This window comes from Lissotriton helveticus, chromosome 5_1, assembly GCF_964261635.1.
Source record: "Lissotriton helveticus chromosome 5_1, aLisHel1.1, whole genome shotgun sequence".
NCBI classification, from domain to species: Eukaryota; Metazoa; Chordata; class Amphibia; order Caudata; family Salamandridae; genus Lissotriton; species Lissotriton helveticus.
In genome coordinates, this window is record NC_136065.1 from 1,336,830,375 (window position 1) to 1,336,842,008 (window position 11,634).

Genomic DNA, 11,634 nt, shown 5'->3' on the forward strand with positions numbered 1-11,634 from the left:
CAATTGCTAATGAGTGCAAGTTCATTGACATCATGCGACTTAACAGGCGAACTGGCCCCTGCCTCCTGTGGCACAAGTGGGCGGGAGTTTAAAGTTGACATGAGTAGTAGGGTTACACAATTACAACAGGTGTTGTGTTAAAACAAAGAATGATGCACAGGCAAGTCTTGTAGAAAAGGTAGTAGATTTATTCTTGAGATTACATCTTAAGTTACAGGATGTTAGTCTAATTGATAAATGTGCCCCACCAGGAGCAGCCTGCTCGGTGCTCAGCCCTTCCACACCAGCTGATTCTCCTTTCAATACAAACCCACTGAACATTCTAAATGATCTCACCATAGGCTGAGCATCAAGGCAGAGAACCTCAAAAGGGAGAATGCATTGGGTAACTAGTACATTGCAACATGTTGTCTAAAGGGGGGGAACAACAATTCAAACTGATTCCCTTGAGGCACGCCCTGTGTTGGTTAACCCATACTCTGGAGCAAACGCATTTCGAACCCCAACTTGCTTGGGTGTTCTCCTCAGGACTAGGACTGGGTCTGAGAAACTAAAAACCAAAAATGACAAACATGTAGTTTAAGTGAGACTAGGCTGCCCTGTTCAAAAGCTACAATAGTCAGGTGAAAGCATTCAAATAAGTGGATTCCGGATTGTTGGCATCACATCACAGGCAGGACAGTAGCCGTAAGCCTTATAGCTAAACAAGACAGTGTCCGCCTAGTGCTAGTTTGTAAATAAGGACTGGTCATTCGCACTGTTTATGAGTGTTTATGTATGTTTACTTTTGATTTAACCTTTTCACACTGTGTCTAATCACAAATGTGTTGTTTTATTGTGTTCATATGCATTTTGTATGTGAAAATTTCACACTCACAATGTGCATCCAAATGATGTGTTGCCCATCTCATGATATGAAATGAATGATACAATTTTGTTCTTGAAAAAGTCACAAGCTTAAGTGAAATAAAGCACGTAGTCTTTAGAACGGTGTGTCTAAGGTTCTATTTAACTTGGTAGTAACAATATACCTGGTCACTCTGTTCGTTTAATAATATTGTAGCAGTCTAGGTCAGGTAGTGAGAGGATCCAGCGATACAAAAGGGGATGATGGACGGAGCGTTTGAGCAAATCAAACACTCACCCCCAGTCAACTGATCTGGGTTTAATCCATCACCATTCTTTAGCTCACTCAGCCACCCCAGTTCAGACATGGCCATATGCAAATCAGTCCGACCCTGTGCCTTATGGGAACAGTCCAGTCCAGTCCAGTGAGAGGATCCAGGCCTTGCTTGTTCATACATGCAGTTTAAAGTTGGCTGCACTGATTGTTGAGCTGCTGGGCGATGGATTTAACTATGGTAGCGCAGCTCGCACCGCAGGCTGTTGCAGGATATGTGGAATAATGTGCAGCGGAGGTTTCTTTATTAGGGTACTGGGGGCAGGGCTCCGCCCCTTTTCCACTTTGCAGTCTCGCTCTCAAAGTTAAGTAAACATTCTCTATTAGTAATGCAGCATTGTTAACACATTTTGGCCAGTGTCTGTTCTGTCAGATTCCTGCTCTGTGAGAGTGTCAAGCAAACAGGAACTCTCTGGCAGTAGAAATGGACACGCGTATGTATGGCAGTCTAAGACTGACACAAAAACAACAGTTGATAGACAGAATGCAGAACAATGTCATGCATTCACCCCAGTACAGTGCTTTGTTTGCCCTAAGTTGGCAGGGTATGCCCAGACGTGGGTCCCTTGCTCACTTTGCCACTGGATTCAAGCTAGCCTGGATGATGACGGCTGATTAGCCAGAAACCAGTCCCAGGATGCTTGTTTCCGGTCCAGGTAAGACATGGCTTGGTAGTTTGGGCTGGACTGTTCCCCTGAGGCACAGGGTCAGACTGATTTGCATATGGCCATGTCTGAACTGTGGTGGCGGAGTGAGCTAAAGAATGATGATGCATTAAACCCAGATCAGTTGACTGGGGGTGAATTCTTGCAATGTTCAACACTCCGTCCATCATCCCCTTTGGTTTTGCTTTGTTCAGTCTAAGACTGACGCCATGCCACAGGGCATAACCTCTAACAGTCCCATGGTGAAAACAAAGTGAAGCTGGGAGACCATCAGCGCTCTGTCACCTACATAATGCAGCCTTGGGCATTTTTGTGCTGAACAAGTTTGAACAAGCATCAGTGTCACTCATAGAGGCCCCAGAATGTGACAGCGTTTTTGCGGCGAAGGGGTATGGACGACAAAAGAAACAATGCTGTGTACGTGCTGAGGCTCCCAGACTCCCCATGGCCAATCCCAGCACTTCTCTCATGCTGGCCAACATAAGAGAAGCGCCGGAATTGGTCTGAGCTAGCTTGTTTTCCACTCCAAAGGGGACTAGGATCCTATGCCTGCTGTTCTCTCCACCGACAATGCAGCACGGGTTGAGGAGATGTCAATGCATATGACCGTTCGGCCGTCCTAAGACAGCCGGCCAAACCATCATGCGCACTGACAGAAGTGCTGGCCACCACTCCCCTTCTGTGCCCGTCATGGCATGGCCCGCCCCAAATTTTCGGCATCCAGAGGGAAAATAAAGTGATAATACTATTTTATTATCAATTTATTTCTATTTTCCCTCAGCTGGTCAACCGGGGTGGAGGAGGGGTGGGGAAAGACTCTTCCGCCATAGTGGAGGAGCCGCCGCTGCCAGACTCCCTGGCAGAGTTGGACTTTGATACCAATGTGTTGCAGAGATGATTTTGGTATAAGATCATTGTAATAATGTAGGCAGGAATCGATAACGGATGAAAGAAAGTCTTGTTTATTAACAAGTTAAAGATATCCAAAGGACCTCATACACAGAGGAGTTAGGAGGCAGTCTGGAGCAATCTCACCAACGACTCCAGCTCCTAGGTTACAGAACCTAGAACAGGTTCAGTTCTATAACCTAGGATACCACATCACCTCCTTTCTTATAAAAACAAAACAAGTAAACACAAAAAAAAAAATAATAATAGTGGCAAACGACAGAGCGGTGACGCGCACACCTTTGACAATTTAAACATCAATGTTATTTAAAGATTCTTGGCATTCAATATTACTTTATACTCTTTTCCACTCTCTTATATTATCAGTACCATGGCGTTGCAAAATGTTCCTGCTCCTTCATTTTTTCTAAACACTCCAGGTGAACCACCTTTAAAGTGGTCTAAATGGAAGAAAGTGTTCACAAATTATGCTAAAGTATGTGGAGCGAACTTGAGTGCAGAGAGGAAAACAGCACTTTTGATGCATTGTCTTGGTGCGGAAGGTCAAGGAGTATATGAACATCTTCCAGAACTTACTGATGATGTTGTGGCAGACATAAATGAATATGAAATTGCGATTAAAAAACTAGATGTTCATTATCTGCCTAAATTAAGTATGGTTTGGGAAAGATACCATTTTGGAAGAAGAATGCAACATGAGGATGAGACTGTTGAACAATACATTACTATTCTTCGTAAATTGGCTTCCACATGTAATTTTGAAGCTTCTTCAGATGAACGATTACGTGACCAATTTATGTTAGGGTGTAATTTAGAAAAGGCAAAGGAATCCATGTGGGGAAAAAATTATCCGACCTTACATGAGGTTTTAACTATGGCCAAAACTTCGGAACATTCACAAGCTTGTGTAGAAGTTATGAAGAAAGATTCTGTAGCTACTAATAAGACTCAAGATGCTACTGTGAAAGTGGTTGAAAAGGACAAAGAAAAGGAAAAGTTTCAAAGAACTAATTCTTCAAGCATAAAAAACACTATGCAAAATAAGTCTGGCTATAAGAACTTTGTGGGAAGGCGTTTTCGCTGTGGGGATGCGGGTCACTTAGCAAATAATAAAATGTGTCCTGGATGGAAGATGACCTGTAAGGTTTGTGGAAGGAAGGGACATGCATCTGAATGTTGTCATTTCAGCACTTCTAACAAGAACAAAGTCAGTGAAATTGAGTGGGAGGATGAAGATGCTGTTGAAGAAATTTTTATTTATGAAAACAGTGAAGAAAAATTAGATGGTCCACTTGAAAAGGTTTTAGTAAACGAGAAAGAGATTCTTATGCTTTTTGATTCCGGAGCAAAAATTACACTGATACCCTTTGCATTTTATGATGCAAAACTTAAAGACAGTGCAAAGTTGGTAAAACCTGATATAAAGCCGAAAGGATATGGTGGTGAACCTATAAAGTTGGCTGAATACTTTTGGGGCTCTATAGAATTTAAGGATAGGAATATCTCTGGGAAAATGTATGTTTCGATAAAAGGGGACTCGTTGATAAGCTGGATGCATCAACGTGATCTTTTTGTCTTTTTGGAACCAAATGCTACTCCAATGGTATGTTTAAGAGAGAAGCCATCCATCAACTCTGTTGATATTGACTGTAACAATATAGTAGACAAGTTTTCTGACGTTTTTAAAAATGAACTTGGATGTTTAAAGAACTACTTACATCAGATAACATTGAAAGACAACGCAATTCCCAAAGCTGCAAAGGTTAGAAATGTACCAATGGCTGTTAGAGATGTTATGAAAATTGAACTAGACAAACTTGTAGCCAATGGTATAATTGAAGAGGTTGAAGCTTCTCAATGGGTCTCTCCTGTTGTGATGGCTCGTAAGGCCAATGGAGAGGCTCGTCTTTGTGTGGACTTGCGAGAATTAAACAAGGCTGTAATTGTAGATCACTAACTACCCTTTACCCAATATAAGTGAGATATTGAGTATGCTCAATGGTGCAAGGTACTTTTCCTCTTTAGATCTTAGTTCAGCATACCACCAAATTAGACTTACAGAAAATTGTCAAGATCTAACAACATTCGCTACACCCTTTGGTACCTTTAAATTTCTAAGGATGCCTTTTGGCCTCATATCGGCAGCTTCAGTTTTTCAACGTGCCATGGAAAGGATATTAAGGGGTGTGGTGGGTGTGAAGATCTATCAGGATGACATTTTAGTGTCTGGTTCAACTGAGACTGAACATAACACTAGACTTTGTGAAGTGTTAGACATCATCTTAAAATCTGGTTTGACTCTAAAAAAGGCTAAATGTAAATTTGGATCGAAGAAATTGAGTACTTGGGTCATTTAGTCACGAACAGAGGAATTCAACCTAAAAAATTGCTTGGGATGGCTGAATTTTATTACAAATTCATTTCAAAGTTTGCAGAGAGATCTTTAAATCTAAGACATTTGTTGAAAAAGAATTCGGAGTTTGTTTGGTCAAACCAATGTGAGAAAGAATTTTTGGATATTAAGACTAGTTTAGAAAAATGCATCAGACCTTGGGCGTTTCGATGTTAATGATGATGTGGTGGTAATGACTGATGCTAGTTCTAGAGGTTTGGGAGGTGTGTTACTACAAAGATCGAACGGTGTATATAGAACGATTGCCTTTATTTCAAGAGGTTTACGTGGTGCTGAAATTGATTATCAATTAGACTATGTCTTTGGGGCTAGTAATTTACAAGCTGATTGTTTGTCAAGGTTGGTTGGTGATTCGATAAATGACATTGAACCTTTGGAAGAGGATTTTGCTGGTGAGGATTTTGTTGAAGATTTAAAGGTCTGTTTTGTCGCTGAAGGTGTAATACAAGAAGATGAATGGAAGGCTTCGTTAAAGAAAGACACTTCTTTGCAATGTGTCATGAAAATGGTTTCGGAAGGTTGGGAAGTGAAAAGTAAGTGTGAGGTAGTTTTGTTGAGTTTTTGGGAGGTCAGGAATGAACTCCCTATTGTTGAAGGAATACTTTTGAGGGGCAGTAAACTTATCCCTCCTATGGACTTGAGATTAATTTTAATAAAAAGAGCCCATTCCAGTCAGATGGGTATCTCGAAAACCAAAGAAAGGGTCAGAGAAAATTTCTGGTGGCCTTCTATGGATTTGATGATTGAGAGGGAGGTTAGAGAATGTTTAGAGTGCCTCAAGAGTGATAAAGTATTAAAATGTAGAACACAACCTATGGTTATTAGAGAGAGAGCGTCTGGTCCATGGACGTATGTTTCTATGGACATTCTTGGTCCTGTTAAGGTTGGTTCGGTAGTCAAATATGTAATTGTTTGTCTAGACATGTATTCAAGGTGGCCTGAGATAAAGATTGTGAATTCGATTGAATCAGGTGATGTATTAAAAATTTTGGAGGAATTGTTTGAGAAAGAAGGTTTTCCATCCAGTATTCTCCCTGATAATGGGGTGCAATTTACTTCTGGACAAGTTAAAGATATCCGAAGGACCTCATCCACAGAGGAGTTAAGAGGTACTTCACAGCATGGCAGTCAGGAGCAATCTCACCAATGACTCCAGCTCCTAGGTTACAGAACCTAGAACAACAGGTTCAGTTCTATAACCTAGGATACCACAATCATCCTTGGAAGGGGACTGCAACAGACAGACTAGTGCTGAAACCGAAGCCTCCCTGTGTGGCTACAGATTGCTCCTTCCTTTCCACTTACAAGCCTTAACAGTTAACCAACAGTAAAATCTGTTGTAGTTCTTTACTGTTTTGGGGGTTTACTATCAGGAAGTTTGTTGTTACAATACACGTGGGAGTTTAAGGATTCTTAAAAAGTCGAGCCTGGTCGCAGACACCTTTCAACATGTCCACAAAGAACGTTTAGCGCGTTAATGCATCTGATGCACTGAAAGGTGTTGCCACCAAATTAGCCTAGTCTCTAAATATAAACAGCCCAGTTCTTTTACATTTGTATGTGAAAACAAACAGTTAATGAGTTAAATAGTGTATAGATTTCAAGCGTGAGTTAGGCCCCTTAGGTAACCTTTGTGCAACCAACGGGGTTGAATACAATCAGAATGACAAACTTTTATGCTCTGAAAGGTGATAATAATGCATTCTGCCGAGTTGCAATAGCAACACGTTAGTCACAATGCTGGGAATCTGCTAGAGTAGACTATCACAGAAACTGATACATACAAGCATTGGCAAAGCCAATAGGTCTCACCTATGCAAGGCCTACTGGCTTTGTCAATGTTTACAGCCATTTTGTTCAGCAGCCTAACTGTAGTGCACCATGGCTAAAGTTTTTTTTTTAGAAAGGTGCTGAGACATGTTCAACGCTGGCTTCTTTATAGCGCTTTTTTCTTACTTTCAACTATGCTTCACAGCACCCACACTGATGTACAATAAAGAAAACACTGACAAACCAAATAGCTCTACTATTTGGCTATACAATGTTTTTGAGCCACGGGTGTACAGATGTGTGGCTTCTGTGCAGTATGGTTACAAGTAGTAAAACATCGATATGACACAGCCATCGTTGAAGGTGTCATAGCACTTTTTAGGTCTCGGCCTGCGTAGGCTGCGCTTGCGCAGTCTCGCTCCAAGACTTTATGTCTCTAGTAGTGGGGCTTGAACCTGCCCCTCTTCTCCATTTGCTGGCTTCCTAAACGGAGGCCAGCCATTGGAGGAGAGGGGCTTCACTCCGTTTAAGCCCCGTCTTTTTCGGACTCTGTGTGTTTTTTCATTTCTTTCTCTCTCTGATGTCATCATTGCAAAACACGCCCCCAATCCGAAAAAGACGGGGCTTAGGGACCGGCCACTCACCAGGATCCTCAATCGAGCACAGAGCCTGCCAGTGCACTCGCACACGGTTCTGTTTTCATTTCAGCACCAGATCCTCCCCAGAGACTTCCCTTTCCCTCCTCTAGCAGCGAAGCCGCTGCCGAGCCCGCCCTCCCCGTTTTTCTTCATCTCTCCGGCCCCCAACCGTACTCCCTACAGTCCCCGATCCCCCATGTAATTTTACAGTTGAAAAATCTTCATCTAAATATGCCCATTTGTCTACAGTTCAGAACAAGATCATGTAAGTGAACCATATGTTAATGTACAAATGCTATCCCAAAACAAGGAAAACTATTTTTTTTTTTTAAACTGATTAGGCGATTTCATGTGTACGTTTGGATGGTGTTGGCCATGCTTGCGAGGGTTAGCCCACTACGGGTCGGCCTGGTTGTTCAATCAAAGATGGCGACGGTGTTTCTCATTTATTTAAAATATGCTTTGTAGAGTTATGCTGGGCATGCAATCGGATTGGTTAGCAGGTGGAAGTAAGGGGTGGGGTTTCGTAGGCTTAAACTCATGCCCATTGCATATAGGGGATTGACCGGTGGAAGACATGCAGCACGTTTCCAGGAATTGAGGTAATGATCTTCGGGCGGGTGTTTTTTTGTATGGCAGAATTCCCGCTTCGCACTTGACTAGCATCCCGAGCGTTCGCCAATAATGGCTCGCAGTCTATGCTTGCTCCTGAGATGCCCAGTTACGGGTCCGGTCGATAACACAATGTGTGGGACCGGGGGGTTTTAATGTGTGGGACCGGGGGTTTTTATTGTGATGTCCCGTTCAGTTTACCCTGGAAGCACAACTATTGCTGAGTGGTGATGCTCCATTAAGTTTACTGACACCCCCCTCCCAGTGTTGCTGAGACGGTTTCATGAGCAGCGGCAGACGAGAGCGCTAACCACAAATGACTTGTTTCAATGGAAGTGAGTGCAGCGTACCAAACCCTAACAGCTGCTAAGCAGAATCGCCAAGACCCAGAAGAGATATATTTCATACTCCCCCACTCCCTGCCTGCATTGTCCTCCCTGTGTGCAGATGGGTGATGTGCTAAGGGCGTTCGGCGCTCCAGGTAGTGTTATTTTGCAGCTGGAGCACTCCCCATTCATCAAGAACCCTGCCGTTTTTTCTGGACTCTTCTTGTTTCTTGGCGCCTTCTGGTGCTGGTGCCCTAAGGCCAGAAAATGTGAATCCCACCTGTGGCGCAGGCATAGTGGTGCTTTACCTGGTATCCAGTTTGTTTCTGTGATGCCCTTGTTGTAGGTTTGCCCTCCTTTTGACTCAGCATCAACTTGTGGATGGGACAAGAGGTATTCCCTCTCGAGGCAAACGCCCCAGAAAAGTATACGTATTGCCCTTATTTGAATGTTAACTACATGGCAATATATCTGTAGACCGATAGTTCCAGCATCAGATTGCCCACATTGCAAACAAATTAAGAATTGTGTACCAGCAAATTTGTACTCCCGAATAAAAACACACCAACTAGTGCAACATTCCTATTTCAGGTTATGCTAATAGTAATAGTACACTGGAGGATGAGTGCAAATGACATTTTGTAGTAGTTGGTGCAAAATTGCTCGGTCGCCAGCCCAATGCACGTGACTTTGTTTCCTGAAAAAAATGTTAAACGAGGCTAGATCACTGTTTGAGAGAGCCCTTCCACCAGAAAATTAGAGTGCAATAGTCACCGTCTAAGAAAGGTGGTGGCGTGGTGTTGTATGTATGTGTATGTATGAGTGTGTGTCTGGCTGTGTGTGTGTCTGGCTGTGTGTGTGTCGGGCTGTGTGTGTGTCGGGCTGTGTGTGTTGAGCTCTGTGTGTGTTGAGCTCTGTGTGTGTGTGTCGGGCTCTGTGTGTGTGTGTGTCGGGCTCTGTGTGTGTGTGTGTGTCGTGCTCTGTGTGTGTGTCGGGCTCTGTGTGTGTGTGTGTTGGGCTCTGTGTGTGTGTCGGGCTCTGTGTGTGTGTCGGGCTCTGTGTGTGTGTCGGGCTCTGTGTGTGTGTGTGTGTTGGGCTCTGTGTGTGTGTGTGTTGGGCTCTGTGTGTGTGGGGGGGCTCTGTGTGTGGGGGGGGCTCTGTCTCTGTGTGTGTGGCTCTTGTCTGTGTATGTGTGGCTGTGTGTGTGTGTGGCTGTGTGTGTGTGTGGGGGGGGGCTCTGTCTCTGTGTGTGTGGCTCTTGTCTGTGTATGTGTGGCTGTGTGTGTGTGTGGCTGTGTGTGTGTGGGGGCTCTGTGTGTGGGGGGCTCTGTGTGTGTGGGGGGCTCTGTGTGTGTGGGGGGCTCTGTGTGTGTGGGGGGCTCTGTGTGTGTGGGGGGCTCTGTGTGTGGGGGGGGCTCTGTGTGTGGGGGGGCTCTGTGTGTGGGGCTCTGTGTGTGTGGGGGGGCTCTGTGTGTGTGGGGGGGCTCTGTGTGTGTGTGGGGGGCTCTGTGTGTGTGGGGGGGCTCTGTGTGTGTGGGGGGGCTCTGTGTGTGGGGGGGGGGCTCTGTGTGTGTGGGGGGGGGGCTCTGTGTGTGTGGGGGGGGGCTCTGTGTGTGTGGGGGGGCTCTGTGTGTGTGTGTGTGTGGGGCTCTGTGTGTGTCGGGCTCTGGGTGTGTGTGGCTCTGGGTGTGAGTGTGGGTGCAAATGCAATAGGTCTTTCATTTGTGAGAGATTAAGCTATTGGCATTGTAAATGACAATGCCATTTAATTTATATGTTTTAAAAACAAAAATAATGTCATGAGCAATGCCAATAGCTCTTACTTTAATCCCTTGCATGCTGCCGCGATTCTGCGCCTGTGCGGCAAAATCGCGAGTGGGCGGGTTTATGACGGCCCCAGCCATCATCAGCACACGAGCGCCGTAGTGCATGACGGATGGGGGCCGTCATCAGCATGCAAGGGGTTAACAAAGACGAGGCCATTGCATTGTACATGCTTGTTTATTATGTTATACTTTTAGCCAAGCTGCACTGCAGGTAGGCTTTTGTAAAACATGCTTAAAAACACTGACAACGCCAATAGGTCTAACATAGTTGAGACCTATTGGCTTTGCCAATGTTTGCTTTACCTCGGACCTCCTGTCAGGGCATATAGGATTGAACGAGTTTACAATGGCCGATGAGGGACACGTTTCGCAAGAGCCGGATGCGGCATACACAGACTTTTAAAGGCTCTGACCCACTAACTCAGGTCCTGCAGCATGGAAGCATGTCGAGATCGAGAGTGCCTATGAACCGCTATTGCCGCCTTAAATCAAATTAAGAAATGTAATTAAACAAAGATAACAGGAAGTGCGTATGCTTGCTTCTGATGTTATACAAAGTGAAAGTGTCATTAAGGTTGATGGGCTACATTCTCTGACAATAGGTAAAAGTGCTGTTTTTTAATGTGTGCATTTTTTTTAATACAGACACCATTAAGTTTCTCACGATTTTCAGCACTTGCTCTTCTGTAAAACGATTTGATGCTTATCGCCCCGCTCGCGCTGCCTAAATTTGCTGAATTAATAAAATAATACGGCGAAGATTAAATCCCACTGCAGTCAGGCACCCAGAGGCCACCTTTGGCTCACCCTGCTCCGTGCACAACGATGCAGCTCTTCCCCTCGGCATGAAGCCTCTTCACGGTGGCGGCTGCTCTCTGGAGGGCGTCCGGTCGCACAGTTTCCAGCTGCCCTTTGTGTGTCAGAGCGCTGCCTCCAAGCTTCACTATACAGTCAACGACAGCCATGTCTCCGCGGGGTTCACCGGAGGCAGAAACAGCACAGGCAAGAATTGCAGCCATTTCACAAGTGCGGACTCAGCAGTGAGAGGAAAAGGGGGCGTGGCCAAAGAAGCATTCATGCAGTGTTCTTAGGCTGCTCTGTCATCAGTAGAAACCTCAATTCGATTGGTCGGATTTTCTGCAGTACCAGCGGATTGCATACAGCATCCTGCACTTGTTTGGGGTTACCTGATTGTTTAGAAACATCATAGATAGGGCACTACACACCTACCTACACTGTTAGCCTGCTGATGGAACAAAAAACATTCATCATAGATAGAGGGCCAAGCAGAGTAA

The 11,634-nt window shown here is 44.6% G+C and overlaps 1 protein-coding gene across 1 annotated transcript in view; it reads right to left on the minus strand.

Moving 5' to 3' along the window:
* Positions 1-11,381, minus strand: part of LOC144755369 (uncharacterized) — a 231,370-nt gene extending 219,989 nt beyond the window's left edge. Inside the window, exon 1 of the mRNA XM_078644200.1 lies at positions 11,147-11,381. Within this exon, the coding sequence (XP_078500326.1) occupies positions 11,147-11,358 (212 nt within the window). The 5' untranslated portion in view covers positions 11,359-11,381. The remainder of the gene's footprint in view (positions 1-11,146) is intronic.
* Between the last annotated feature and the right edge of the window lie 253 nt (positions 11,382-11,634).